This window comes from Moschus berezovskii, chromosome 9, assembly GCF_049115385.1.
Source record: "Moschus berezovskii isolate FMDL1 chromosome 9, NW_MosBer_1.0, whole genome shotgun sequence".
NCBI classification, from domain to species: domain Eukaryota; kingdom Metazoa; phylum Chordata; class Mammalia; order Artiodactyla; family Moschidae; genus Moschus; species Moschus berezovskii.
In genome coordinates, this window is record NC_142468.1 from 87,894,819 (window position 1) to 87,910,935 (window position 16,117).

Below are 16,117 nucleotides of genomic sequence, written 5' to 3' on the forward strand. Positions count from 1 at the left end.
TAAAGTATGGATAAAGACAAAACAATCAAAAGACATGTGTTATAGTCTCAGTTCTGACATTTACACATTTTAAGACAGAGCTTTTTTTCTTTAATCTTATTGGTCCCATAATACATTATATATTAAGTATTCCATGAAAAATTATACTTACCAGCTTTGTAAGATATAGTGTTAGTCTTTGCCACTGATTTTTTATAACATAAGTACACTGCTGATCCCCACTGAATTTGAAAAAAAATAAAAGAAATATCATTAAACTTTAAAAGGCAGTAACTTAATAAAATAGAATCTCTTTGATTTCTGCAGCATGTAATGACAGATTTCATTTTCAGTTGGTTACTTTGCTGGCATTTTATTGGAGTTATTGCCCAATTTTTCTTTCAAAAATGAAATTTAATGTATTTTCTCCTTGCAACAGAAATAACATGAGGAAAACAACTATTTAAAACAAAACCAAGCCACAACAATTTAGATTTTATTCTAAGTTCAAACTTTGGACAGAAATGATAAACAAGAAATATCCACTTATATGGATGTAGACCTTCCTTTTGATTCCACAACACCTTCCAGATACTGCCAGATTTTTCACAGTTCTTTATACCAAACTCAAGAGTTGTAATTTGCCATATCCATTTCCCTATTTTCTATTCTGTCATGAATCTATTCCAAATCAGGATTTAATCCCACCATTTTTTTAAAAGAACACCTTAAAAACTTCAATGATACCAATTCTAAAAGTCAATTTTTAGTCTTCATCTTTTTCAGTCTCTCAGCAGATTTTGATATCACTAATGACCCCTTTCCTGAAACATTTTTCTTTCTTGGCTTTTGAAGCATCACTCTCTCCTGGTCCCTCGCCACCACATCTCTGGTCAGTCCTCAATCTCCCTTGTAGAATCCTCTCTTTTCCTGATCATTAAATGTGGTCTCTTCTTTACTTTCTCTAAAGGATCTTGTCTATTTGGTACCACGCTTTTAAATAACAATTACTTCCAAAAAAGTCTCAAATTCCTAGTCCCCAAAGGAGATGGAGAAGACTGTGGGTAAAGCAAATCTAAGAGTAAAGGAGTTTTATACACAGTAAGTTTGAAACATCTATTAGACATCCAAGTGTAGGGTCAAATGGAGGTAAGATGAGAAGTCTGAAATGGATGTGTAACTTAGAAGATGCCACCACTTTACAAGAGGTGATAACAGATACATTCACAAAGCATATTTCCTTTAGGTTTCAACTCAAACACCACTTTATTAGACAGCCCTCCTTTCATCACTTTTTATGCAATACCAAGTCTCCCTCTACCTTCCTTGGTCCTCCCTATTGCCCCTATCTTGTTGCTGCTGTTGTTTTCCTCCATACATAGCACTTGCCACCATTTGGCATATAGTATATTTTGTTATTTATTATCTGCCTCCTACCACTAGAACATAATCAGCTCCATGACGGCAGAAGTTTTGTTTTGCTCACTGCTGTATCTGGAGCACCCATAACAGTGCCTATTATATAAAAATACTTAATAAATACTTGTTAAGGGAATGAATGTGAGGTGATGTGTTTGTGCATACATGATGGAGAGTGCTTGCATGGACCAGTACATGAGGACAGATACTTAGCACTGAGAACAAATATATATTAAGAAAATACACTTACTTTAAGAAATACATTTTAAAAATATTAAGAGACTACCATAAAAACACCCATTTACTCACCACCCAGCTTTAACAAATGTTAACAATGACCATATTTGCTTCCAATATTTTAATGTATAAACAAAAAAATTACAGATTTAACTAAAGCCTCATCTTCCATTCCTTTCTGTCTTCTGAGTTAACTATTGGCCTGAAGCTAGGGCATTTCATTCACATGCATTTTTAAAATTTCTACTATGTAAATATATACATCTTTAAGTATATATCATTATTTAATATGCTTTATAACTTTACATAAATGGTGAAGTGATGAATACATGACTTTATGGCTTGCTTTCTCACTCATCAAAATGTTTTCGAGAATTAGTAAAACTGATACAGCTCTACTTCCTTCATTCCCACTGGTAGATAGTATTCCATTAGCGAAACACTTTAGTTTACCCATTCCCTTACTGAAGGACATTTAGGTTGCTTCGACTCAGGGGTGCTGTTATGAACAATGTTGCAGTAAGTTAGTTCCCCATCCAGAAATTTCCCACTTTTTTAAACTTTTTTAGTGGTTCATGGGGTCGCAAAGAGTCGGACATGACTGAGCAACTGAACTGAACTGAACTGAATATGTCCCCAAGCAGATTAGTATGTTAAATCATGCTTATTTGGACATTAAGTTATGCTTGTTACTCTGTTACATTTTGTTTCTAATAAACATTGTAATATTTTCACATCAAAAGAATGGATGTATACATTCAAGTAGATATTATGAGTGTCAGCAGATTGGGCCTTTAGCTTATTTGGTGGTAAAAATTTTACAAAAGGTCCTGTATAGCAAAGTCCCAACTCCAGTTCCCAATAAGCCAAATTTGTAAAGATAACAAAAAGCCTTCAGTAACCTTTGTGATGATAAAAAGGGAACTAGATATGACCATGTGGATGTGGTGGAAACCAAAAGGAATATCCTAAAATAAAACACAAGGACTCAGAGATAAAGTAAAAGTTATAAGGCCCTGGAAGAAAAGAGCCATGGATATCAAAACTAAATACAAGAAGGTTTTCTAAACTTTTTCTTATAAAAAGGTTCAGCAAAAAAGAAAGTAGGAAGGGCTGTTGTTCTTAAAATACTTTAAATGTTTAACCCATAAAATATCCATACTGTGGTTTGCCATGGCAAAAACATTTCTTCTGGAATTACGTACATGATTTAACTATTTGCTTGGTTAATAACTCTGCTATTCTAAGTAAACTTGCTAAATCAAGTACTGACATTCTTGAAAGGCTGTAAAACAAGAACCATTTGTACAGAGTATTAAAAAAAAATACTCTCAATGAGTCAAAAACTGAGGAAGAAGTCCCAAATTAGTCCAAACATTTGCTGTGTGCATCAAAGCACCTGGTCTAAATATCCTTAGCTACACATTTCGCAGTTTTGGACCACATGACATTCTTTAAGTTCTCTTCCAACTCTAAAATATTATTATTCTATTCTAAACAATCAAAGTCCAAATCACTTAGGGTTTATGGTCCAAAGCTTGAAAACTAGTCATTCTTGAAAACTTTTCCCATAAACTTTTAATGGGAGGTGGAGAAGTAGTGGAAATATATTTTGAGACCAAAGTTGTAAGCCTGGTAGAAAAATCATGTAGGAATTTGAAGAAAGACTCAATATGCATTTCCTCATGTTCATTAGATTGGTTTCATTCTTTTTTTTTTTTTCAGTTTTTTGTTTTTTAGGTTTATTTTCTCCTGGTTTCAAAAACTAGAAGATGCTTTCATTCAAGCTACCTAATCTCTCCAAACCAAGAATAATCTATACTATAACTATACTCCTGAGCATTATCAACACATCAATAATTTATTCCTAACCATTTCCTGATTGTATACACAATCAGCAGATATGAAAAGAAGTTTCCTGCATTGCATGTCTATTTTAGTATTTCTGAGTTAGAAGTCATTGTATGTCTACTCTGAAGATCTAAATTTACTTTTATTACCTTATAGACAATAGAAACAGAGATTGTTAATAGATATAAACCACAACCCACTGCTTAAAAAAGACACCATCCACTAAGATCAGGACAGTTTCTCTATAATCAGGACTGATAACTAGATTTAAGAGTAAGGAAATAAACATCTAAGAGGTTTTTATTCCTAAAATGTTTCTTAAGGGAACTAAGAGGAGCTTAAACATTGGACAAAAATAAAAGTTCTCCCTTATTGTATGTTAATTATATCTCAAAACTGAACAAAAAAAAAGTTCTTTCTCAGACATTAAATACACATAGAAGGGACTGAATAAGCAGAGTTAACTAAGGAGTAATTAATAATAGCTAACTTTTGTATAGCACTTACTATGGCCAGGCACTATCCTAAGTTCTTTACAAATAGTAAACATTTAATCTTCACAAAAAACCTGTGATAAAATATTATTTTATCTTTGTTTCATGAATGAGGAAACTGAAGCACAGAGAGTCAAAGAACCTGTCCAAGACTTCTATCTGGAATGCAAATACAGCAGGTTAGCTGGAGTCCATTCTGTTCACACTAAGTTACACACTCTCTCTCTCTTTTCTTTTATGCTCCTCTTTACTCTAAGAGCAGAGAATTAATGCTCTGACAACACTGGGACCAATACATGAGGGTAAGGAAAAACAGAAACTTATGTCTCTGGGCTTTGGTTTCAATGTAACAATGGTCAATGTAACTCTGGTTAATAAGACCTAGTAATGGTTCCAAAAAATTTACTTTCAATCTAAAACTAGCAAATCTATAAAATAAAGGGAAAAATCACTAACGGGAAAATGGCAAGTATACTGCTAAAATACTAAACCAAATTTGAAATTAGGTTAAGCTGGACATTATATTACAAAAAAGTTCAAAAACCCTTTTTGCCATCACTATCAGTACCACATAAGGCTTTTAAAACTCATTTGCTACCAAGATCTTTTTCCTCCACCATAATCTCTCCATTGTCACACATCAACAAATCAAAATGCAAGGATGGGACAGAAAGTGGATAGAGGAGGAAGTGTCAGAAGTAACAGCTCAGGCAAAGACCAGAAACAAAAAATGGCTTGGAATTTGCAAACTCCCCCAGTGGAGTTGCGTGGCGACACCAGTATCACTGGAGATCACGTGTGCTTCCTGTTCAAGTATTCCTTCAGTTACATGAGCTCCAAGAACAAGCCCTGAGCCTTTGGAGTGGGAGTACTGACTCCAAGGCCCTAGACTATCAGAGAACTAACCCTAGGGGGTATCAAATAGTGAAAACTCACAAAAAGGAAACCACTGTAATACAAGACCCGGCATCAACCAACCACCAATAGCATCCTGTGAAGGACCCCTCATCTAAACAACAAATAAAACAAAAACACATATCCAATCATCAGCAGACAGGATTACCACCTCTCTCAACCTAAAAACAAAGAAACAAAAACTCAACACAAATCTTACCCTACACGAAGCTTACACAAATCGCTGGACCAACCCTAGAGGGCAGAAACCAAAAGGAAGAAAGAATTCAACCTTGAAGCCTGGGAAAAGGAGACCTCAAATACAATAAGTTAAAAAAATTAATAATGAAAAGGCAGAGAAATACTACACATATGAAGGAACAAACTAGAAACACAGAAGTCCAAATAAATGAAGAGGAAATAGGCAAACTACCTGAAATAGAACTCAGAATAATGATAGTAAAGATGATCAAAAACCTTGAAAGCAAAATGGAGAAAATGCAAGAATCAATTAACAAAGACCTAGAAGAATTAAAGAATTAACATGCAGAGACAAACAACACAATTACTGAGAATAAAAATACTCTAGCCTCTTTCCCAGCTGGAATCATGGAGGGTGCAAAAGAGAAGAAAAAGAAGGTTCCTGCTGTACCAGAAACCCTTAAGAAAAAGCAAAAGAATTTCGCAGAGCTTAAGATCAAGCGCCTGAGAAAGAAGTTTGCCCAAAAAATGCTTCGAAAGGCAAGGAGGAAGTTTATCTATAAAAAAGCTAAGCATTACCACAAGGAATACAGGCAGATGTACAGAACTGAAATTCGAATGGCTAGGATGGCACAAAAAGCTGGCAACTTCTATGTACCCGTGGAACCCAAATTGGCATTTGTCATCAGGTATCAACGGTGTGAGCCCAAAGGTTCGAAAGGTGCTGCAGCTCCTTTGCCTCTGGCAGACCTTCAATGACACCTTTGTGAAGCTCAACAAGGCATCAATTAACATGCTGAGAATTGTGGAGCCATACATTACATCAGTTCAGTTCAGTTCAGTCGCTCAGTCGTGTCCGACTCCTTGCGACCCCATGAATCACATGGGGGTACCCAAATCTGAAGTCTGTAAATAAATTGATTTACAACTGTAGTTATGGCAAAATCAACAAAAAGCGAATTGCCCTGACAGACAACGCATTGATTGCTCGATCTCTTGGGAAATACAGAGTCATCTGCATGGAGGATCTGATTCATGAGATCTATACCGTTGGAAAATGTTTCAAAGAAGCAATCAACTTCCTGTGGCCCTTTAAATTGTTTTCTCCACAAGGTGTAATGTAGAAAAAGACCACCCATTTTGTAGAAGGTGGAGATGCTGACAACAGGGAAGACCAGATCAACAGGCTTATTAGAAGGATGAACTAAGGTATCGACCAGGATTATTTCTGTAATCTGGTCAGTTAATAAACAATTGAAACAAACAAACAAAAATACTCTAGAAGGAATCAATAGCAGAATATCTGAAGCAGAAGAATGAATCAGTGAGCTAGAAGATAAAATGGTAGAAATAACTTCCGAAGAGCAGAATAAAGTAAAAAGAATGAAAAGAACTGAGGATAGTCTCAGAGACCTCTGGGAAAATATCAAATGCACCAACATTCAAATAATAGGAGTCCCAGAAGAAGAGAAAAAGAAAGGGTATAAGAAAATTTTTGAAGAGATTATAGTTGAAAATTTCCCAACATGGAAAAGGAAATAGTTAATCAAGTCCAAGAGACACAAAGAATCTCACACAGGATAAACCCAAGGAGAAACACGCCAATTCAGTTCAGTCGCTCAGTCGTGTCCGACTCATTGCGACCCCATGAATCACAGCAAGCTAGGCCTCCCTGTCCATCACCAACTCCCAGAGTTCACTCAAACTCATGTCCATCGAGTTGGTGATGCCATCCAGCCATCTCATTCTCTGTCGTCCCCTTCTCCTCCTGCCCTCAATCCCTCCCAGCATCAGACTCTTTTCCAGTGAGTCAACTCGTCGCATGAGGTGGCCAAAGTACTGGAGTTTCAGCTTTAGCATCAGTCCTTCCAATGAACACCCAGGATTGATCTCCTTTAGAATGGACTGGTTGGATCTCCTTGCAGTCCAAGGGACTCTCAAGAGTCTTCTCCAGCACCACAGTTCAAAAACATCAATTCTTCGGCGATCAGCTTTCTTCACAGTCCAATTCTCACATCCATACATGACCACAGGAAAAACCATAGCCTTGACCAGACAGACCTTGGTTGGCAAAGTAATGTCTCTGCTTTTTAATATGCTATCTAGGTTGGTCATAACTTTCCTTCCAAGGAGTAAGCATCTTTTAATTTCATGGCTGCAATCAGCATCTGCAGTGATTTTGGAGCCCAAGACACATACTAATCAAACTAACAAAGACTAAACACAAAGAAAGAATATTAAAAGCAGCAAGGGAGAAGTAACAAGTAACATATAAGGGAAACCCCATACGCTTAACAACTGATTTTTCAGCAGACTGCAGGCCAGAAGGAAATGGCAGGATATATTTAAAGCTCTGAAAGGGAAAAATCTACAATCAAGATTACTGTACCCAGCAAGGATCTCATTCAAAATTGATGGAGAATCAAAAGCTTTTCAGACAAGCAAAAGTTAAGAGAATTCAGTACCACCAAACCAGCTTTGCAACAAATGTTAAATGGACTTACATAGTCAAGAAATACAAGAGAAGAGAAAAGATCTACAAAATCAACCCCAAACAATTAAGAAAATGGCAACAGGAACATATATATGGATAATTACTTTAAATGTAAATGGATTAAATGCTCCAATCAAAAGACACAGTCTGGCTGAATGGATACAAAAACAAGATACATATATATGCTATCTACAAGACCTCAAGACACATATAGACTGAAAGTGAAAGGATGGAAAAATATATTCCATGCAAATGGAAATCAAAAGAAAGTTGGAGTAGCAATCCCTGTATCAGACAAAATAGACCTTAAAATAAAGATTATAAGAGATAAGGAAGGACACTACATAATGATCAAGAGATCAATCCAAGAGGAAGACATAACAATTGTAAATATCTATGCATCCAACATAGGAGCACCTCAATACATAAGACAAACACCAACAAACATAAAAGAAGTTGACAGTAACACAATAATAGTAGGAGACTTTAACACCCCACTCACACCAATGGACAGATCTTCAAAACAGAAAATTAATAAGGAAACACAAGTCTTAAGTGATATATTAGATGAGATGGATCTCATTGATATCTTCAGGACATCCCATCCAAATGCAGAAAACTACACCTTCTTCTCAAGTGCACATGGAACATTCTCCACGATAGACAACATCAAACCTCAGTAAATTTAAGAAAATTGAAATCATATATCAAGCATCTTCTCTGACCACAATGCTATGAGACTACATATCAATTACAAGAAAAAAACTGTAAGAAACACAAACACATGGAGATTAAACACGTTTCTAAATAACCAACAGGTTACTGAAGAAATCAAAAGGGAAGAAACATATGACAATGAAAACACAACAACTCGAAACTTACGAGATGCAGAAAAAGCAGTCCTAAGAGGGTAATTAATAGCAATACAATCCTACCTCAAGAAACAAGAAAAACATTGAATAGATAGCTTAACTTTACACCTAAAACTATTGGAAAAAGAAGAACCAAAAAACCGCCAAAGTTAGAAGGAAAGAAATCATAAAGAACTGAGCAGAAATAAATGACATAAATAATAGTAAAGATTAATAAAACTAAAAGCTGGTTCTTTGAGAAGATAAAACAAAATTGACAAACCTTTAGCCAGACTCATCAAGAAAAAAAGAAGAATCAAATCAACAAAATTAGAAATGAAAAAGGAGAGGTTACAACAGACAATGCAGAAAGCAAAGGATTATGAGATTATTATGAACAATTATATGGCAATAAAATGGATAATCTGGAAGAAATGGACAGATTCCTAGAAAAGTTCAGTCTTTCAAGACTGAACAAGGAAGAAATCGAAATTATGAACACCCAATTACAAGCACTGAAATGGAAGCTGTGATCAGAAATCTTCCAAAAAACAAAAGCCCAGGACCAGATGGCTTCACAGGAGAACACTATCAAACATTTAGAGAAGACCTAATGCTTATCCTTCTAAAACTCTTTCAAAAATTGCAAAGGAAGGAAGTTTGCAATTCCAAACTCATTCTACGAGGCCACCATCACTCTGATACCAAAACCAGACAAAGACACAAAAAAAGAAAACCACAGGCCAATGTCACTGATGGACACAGATGCAAAATCCTCTACAAAATTTTAGCAAACAGAATTCAGCAACACGTCAAAAAGCTCATATGCCATGATCAAGCTGGGTTTATTCCAGGAATGCAAGGATTCTTCAGTATTTGCAAATGAATCAATATGATACACCATATTCACAAACTGAAAGATAAAAACCATATGATAACCTCAACAGATACACAAAAAGCCTTTGATAAAATTCATCACCCATTTATGATTAAACCTCTTAAAAAAATGGGCACAGAAGGAACCTACCTCAACATACTAAAGACCATATATGATAAGCCTACAGCAAACATTATTCTCAATGGTGAAAAACTGAAAGCCTTCCCCCTAAGATCAGGAACAAGACCAGGGTGTCCACTTTCACCACTATTATTCAACATAGTTCTGCAAGTCCTAGCTGCAGCAATCAGAGAAGAAAAAGAAATAAAAAGGAATCCAGATCGGAAAAGAAGTAAAGCTCTCACTGTTTGCAGATGACATGATACTGTACATAGACCCTAAAGATAGTATCATAAAATTACTAGAGCTAATCAGTGAATTTAGTAAAGTTGCAGGATACAAAATCAACACACAGAAATCACTTGCATTTCTATATACTAACAATGAAAAATCAGAAAGAGAAATTAAGGATCAATCCCATTCACCATTGCAACAAAAAGAATTAAAAATCTAGGAATAAACTTACCTAAGGAGACGAACTGTACACAGAAAATTATAAGACTCTGATGAAAGAAATCAAAATTGACACAAACAGATGGAGAGATAGTCTATGTTCCTGGGTAGGAAGAATCAATATTGTGAAAATGACTACACTACCAAATGCAATCTACAGATTCAATGCAATCCCTATCAAATTACCAATGGCATTTTTTACAGAATTAGAAGAAAAAATGTCACAATTCATATGGAAACACAAAAGACCCTGAATAGCCAAAGCAGTCTTGAGAAATAAGAATGGAGCTGGAGGAATCAACCTTCCTGACTTCAGATTATACTAAAAGCTACAGTCATCAAGACAGTATGGTACTGCACAAAAACAGAAATATAGACCAATGGAACAAGATAGACAGCCCAGAAATAAACTCATGCACCTATGTGTACCATATTTTTTACAAAGGAGGCAAGAATATACAATGGGGCAAAGACAGTCTCTTCAATCAATGGTGCTGGGAAAACTGGACAGCTACATGTGAAAGAATGAAATTAGAACACTTCCTAACACCACACAAAAAGATAAACTCAAAATGGATTAAAGACCTAAATGTAAGACCAGAAACTAAAAAACTCTTAGAGGAAAACATAGGCAGAACACGCGAGGACATAAATCAAAGCAAGATCCTCTATGACCCCCCCTCAAGTAATGGAAATAAAAGCAAACGTAAACAAGTAGGTGGAGAAGGAAACGGCAACCCACTCCAGTATTCTTGCCTAGAGAATCCTGTGGGCAGAGGAGCCTGGTGGGCTGCCGTCCATAGGGTCGCACAGAGTCGGACATGACTGAAGTGACTTAGCAGCAGCAGCAAACAAGCGGAACCTGAAAGCTCTGGCATAGCAAAGGAAACTATAAGCAAGGTGAAAAGACAACCCTTGGAATGGGAGAAAATAATAGCAAATGAAACAACTGACAAAGGATTAATTTCCAAAATATACAAGCAGCTCATACAACTCAATACCAGGAAAACAAACAACGCAATCAAAAAGTGGGAAAAAGACCTAAACAGACATTTCTCCAAAGAAGACATACAGATGACTAACAAACACATGAAAAGATGCTCAACAGCACTCATAATTAGAGAAATGCAAAGCAAAACCACAATGAGATATCACCTCACACGGTCAGAATGGTCTGACCATCAAAAAGTCTACAAACAATAAATACTAGAGAGGGTGTGGAGAAAAGGAATGCTCTTGCACTATTGGTGAGAGTGTAAGTTGATACAGCCACTATGGAAGACGGTATGGAGATTCCTTAAAAAACTAGGAATAAAAATCACCATATGACCCAGCAATCCCACTCCGAGGCAGGCATATACCCTGAGGAAACCGGGGTTGAAAAAGACACATGTATCCCATTGTTCATTGCAGCACTATTTATAATAGCTAGAACATGGAAGCAACCTAGATGCCCATCAACAGATGACTGAATAAAGAAGTTTTGGTACATATACACAATGGAATATTAACCAGCCATAAAAAGGAACACATTTGAGTCAGTTCTGATGAGGTGGATGAACCCAGAACCCATTATACAGAGTGAAGTGAGTCAGAAAGAGAAAGATAAATATCGTATTCTAACACACATATATGTAATATAGAATATGTGAAACACACATATATGGAATATAGAAAAATGGTTCTGAAGAATTTATTTGCAGGGCAGCAATGGAGAAACAGACATAGAGAACAGACTTATGGACATGGGGGAGGGGGAAGAGGGTGAGATGTGTGGAAAAAATAACTTGGAAACTTACATAACCATATGTAAAATAGATAGCCAACGGGAATTTGCTGTATGGCTCAGGAAACTCAAACAGGGGCTCTGTATCAACCTAGAGGGGGGATGGGGAGGGAAATGGGAGGGAGGTTCAAAAGGGAGGGGATGTATGTATACCTATGGCTGATTATTTCTTAAGAAATAAAAAAGAGGAGAAAATGCAAGGATGGCATGAAAGAATAGGGCATTTTGTATATGAATGGCTACTGACAAGAAATGGTCATCTAAGTAGGGATCACATAGCTGCAAATAACTCTTAGGATACAAATGAGATATTAAAGATCATACCTAATGGCCTTAGCCTACTGGAAGAACTCTGGCTTTTACTATTAGTAAAAATGAGATGGGAAACCATAAGGGTTGTAAGCCCAGGAGAGATATGATTTAAATTATGTTTTTAAAGGATCCCTCTTGCTGTGATGTGAAGCAAAGGTTGCAGGAAGCAGAGGAAGCAGTGATTAGTTAAACCAAGGGTCTGGCAAACTATGGGCTGCATTCCACCCAAGGCTTGTTTTTGTACAACTGAGCTAAGACTGATTTTTATGTTTTTTAAAGATTGTTTTTAAAACAAAAGGTGAATCTGCAACAAAGACTGTATATGACCTGCAAAAGTTAACTTATTATTTAGCCCTTTCTGCAAAAGTCTGTCTAACTCCTGAATTGCAATAATCCTGTTAAGAGATGATCATGGCTTGGATCAGGGTTGTAGCAACGGGGAAGTTGAGAAGTATTCAAATTTAAAATATGTTTTGAAATTAAAGTTAACAGAGTTTACAGAAGAATTGAATGAGAGGTAGAAGATAAAGGTTAAGGATTACTCAGAGGATTTTTAGTCTGAGTAACTAGAAGAGTGGAATTTCCTTTTACCAGAGGAATAAGACTATGGGGATAAGTAGATTTGGAGAGGGACACTAGGAGTTCAGTTTTGGACATGTTATATTTGAGATGACCTATTTGATAAGACATCCAAGAAAAGACAATGAATTAGAAAAATCCAGTGGGGACACAGAAATTTAGAATTAAATGAGTAGATCATCAAGGAAGTGAGTTTAGATTATAAACATAAATGGTCTGAGGACTGAACCTGGGGACACAGTTGCGTAGAAGTTAGGGAATTGGGAAGGAATCGGCAAAGGCTTTCCTGGTGGCTCAGACAGCAAGTTAGATCCCTTGGTCGGGAAGATCCCCTGGAGAAAGGAATGGCAACCCACTCCAGTATTCTTGCCTGGAGAATTCCATGGACAGAAGAGCCTGGTGGGCTACAGTTCACAGGGTCTCAAAGAGTCGGACATGATTGCATCTTCTCTTCTTGCCACTGTCTCAAGAAGGAAGAAGTGATCATCTATGTCTGCTGCTGCTATTGCTAAGTCACTTTAGTCATGTCCGACTCTGTGCGACCCCATAGACAGCCCACCTGGCTCCCCTGTGCCCGGGATTCTCCAGGCAAGAACACTGGAGTGGGTTGCCATTTCCTTTTCCAAGGCATGAAAGTGAAAAGTGAAAATCAAGTTGCTCAGTTGTGTCCGACCCTCAATGACCCCATGGACTGCAGCCTTCCAGGCTCCTCTGTCCATGGGATTTTCCAGGCATGAGTACTGGAGTGGGGGGCCACTGACTTCTCCGTCATCTATGTCTAAATGTACTGAAACATTAAGATGAAGCGTTGAATCACTGGATTCAACAAGAGAAATCTTGGTGGAATGATAGAGACAAAAGCCTTACTGAAAGGGTCAGAGTGAGGAAGGAGATGGAATATAGTCAACTCTTCTAAGACCTTTTATTATAAAGACAATCAAATGGGGGAATACATGGGGTGGGATACAAAAATCAAGAAGCTTTGTAAAGATGGGAGGTATTGTAACATGCTTTTGCAGGCTGAAGGAATAATCCATTATAGTGAAAAACTGATGAGTCACAAAAAAGTAGGGAGGATTGTTGAAGCCATGTCTTCATTTCAAATAGGTAAGTTTATGGGATCTAGTGCACAAGTGGAGGGGTTACCCTCAGTGAGCACATTACTTTTGCAGGAAGAGGAAAAAATTATTTTTTTAATTAAAAAAAAGAAAGAAAGCTTTTTGCACAGTTCTTTTTGAAAGTACAGCTAAATGACTTCCTTAAAAATAAAATATGACATCTTTAAGAAATCTATTTTTTTAATTCAGTAATTGTGTTATGCTGTTTTCCAAAGATTTATTTTAAATTATGCTCTTTTCATGGGTGGCTAATTTTATCCATGCAGAAGAGTCACTTACCATACTGTTATTGAGATTCTTGTCAACTTTGCAGAATGTGTGTGGTGGACTTTCTCCTTTACTGGGTATAATAATACATATGTCTGTAACAGCCAACGTATTCTGAGTCATGTTTTCAGAGGCTCTTCGGTAAGTGATATAAATTCTCTGTGATGAGGTACTCCCGCTAATATTTGCAGGGCGTCCATAGGGAGTACTCTGGATAATTTCACACCCTTGTTTCAATCTTTCTTTCCAGTCATATAAAACCCTAAAAAATAAATTAGTACACAATTACAAAACACCCTCAAATATGAAAGGTAATATTGTCAGGAATCAAACTGATCCTTAAATGCAGCAAATATTCCAACTGTACTGCAAGTTTGAATTGTACAGCCCCATATAAAGTTAAAGAACAACTGTTCTCCCTACTAAAAATTAATAATGTAAGGAAAACACAGATTAACCTCTGTGTTTATTGACATAAACCACAGAATGGTATTTTGCAGAATTTGCCAAGGTATTTTAATAGATGGATGGACAGATAACATAGATAGGTGTATGTATGTATGTCTCTAAAACCAAGCATCTTTAGAAAAAGCAACCTAGTATTTTGACCAAAGTTAAAAAAGTTTTTGAAGGCTTTCAAAAGGGAAAAGGACCTCAAATCTATCTTTCATCAAAGTATAAGTGAAAGTTTCCCCATTTTCCTTTATGGTAAAGTCATAAGTTTTTAATAATAGACAGGCCAGGCATCCAATTCCTAAATTTTCTAAATATTATTACCTAAAGTACTTGGGAACACAAAGAAAACATCACGCTTGAATAATATGTTTATTCCCTCACAGAATTCACTAATTTGGACTTTAACACTGTCTTTGACCTTAGCCAAAAAATTTAAAAATTTAAATTAAATGAAAAGTGAAGTGAAAGTCGCTCAGTTGTGTCCAACTCTTTGTGACCCCACGGACTATATGGTCCATGGAATTCTCCAGGCCATAATACTGGAGTGGGTGGCCTTTCCCTTCTCCAGGGGATCTTCCCAACCCAGGGATCAAACCCAGCTCTTCTATATTGCAGGTGGATTCTTTACCAGCTGAGCCACAAGGGAAGCCCAAGAATATTGGAGTGGGTAGCCTATCCCTTCTCCAGTGGATCTTCCTGACCCAAGAATCAAACCGGCAATGCAAATCAAATCTGCAATGCAGGCAGATTCTTTACCAACTGAGCTATAAGGGTAAATATGTTTATGAATTTGATGTAAAAAATTATTATAGAAGGCAATGTCTCCAACATTAATCAGTATTACCTTTTATAAAATCCCATTATACAAATAAAGTGAAGTGAAAGTCGCTCAGTCATGTCCAACTCTTTGCAACCCCATGGACTGTATGGTCCATGGAATTCTCCAGGCCAGAATACTGGAGTGGGTAGCCTTTCCCTTCTCCAGGGGATCTTCCTGATCTAGGAATCGAACTGGGGTCTACTGCATTGCAGGTGGCTTCTTTACCAACTGAGCTATGAGGGAAAAAATGACTTGACCAATTTTTGAAATGTAGTGCCAAAAATTGGTCAAATTTTTTCTAATATAATTTTTAATTTCCTTTTTGTCTCAGCTGTCAGCAAACAATATTTTTCTTTCTTTTGACATTCTATTTTGAAAATTTAGAATAAAATTTGATGCTTAATTATAGCATATCCCAATGTTAGCCTAACTGCTAACTCTTCGATTTGATCTTGCTTTTTCTTTTTTTAAAAGGAAGTTTTATTGGAGGATAATTGCTTGACAATACTGTGCTGTTGTTTTTTTTTTTTTTTCTTAATCCTAAAAAATGGCATTGTCAACCTATTACATATGGAATGGATAAAAAACAAAGAACTACTGCATAGTTCTATATACAATATTCTGATATTCACTGAATACAAGGAACTATATATAATATTCTGAGACCATAATGGAAAAGAATATAAATGTGTATATATATGAATAACTAATCACTTTGTTGTACAGCAGAAATTAACATTATAAATCAACTATACTCACAATTTAAAAAAAAAATTTTAAAAGGTATTTTTAACAGAGAAGTTAGACATATCTGGACCTGAATTCCTATGTTCTGGCACTGGCTGTATATCTCAGGTTGTTACTTAACTTCTCTGAGCCTTATAATACAGCTATAAAATTTAAAAATTT

The 16,117-nt window shown here is 36.3% G+C and overlaps 1 protein-coding gene and 1 pseudogene across 6 annotated transcripts in view; one reads left to right on the forward strand and one right to left on the reverse strand.

Moving 5' to 3' along the window:
• Positions 1-16,117, reverse strand: part of DENND4A (DENN domain containing 4A) — a 137,525-nt gene that overhangs the window by 68,940 nt on the left and 52,468 nt on the right. For all 6 annotated transcript variants that reach the window (XM_088839919.1, XM_055437287.2, XM_055437286.2 and 3 more), the window contains 2 exons: positions 13,945-14,194; positions 152-221 (listed from right to left, as the gene is read on the reverse strand). In XM_088839919.1, the coding sequence (XP_088696045.1) occupies positions 152-221; positions 13,945-14,194 (320 nt within the window). The remainder of the gene's footprint in view (positions 1-151; positions 222-13,944; positions 14,195-16,117) is intronic.
• On the forward strand, positions 5,484-6,283 carry LOC129563507 (large ribosomal subunit protein uL30-like; annotated as a pseudogene).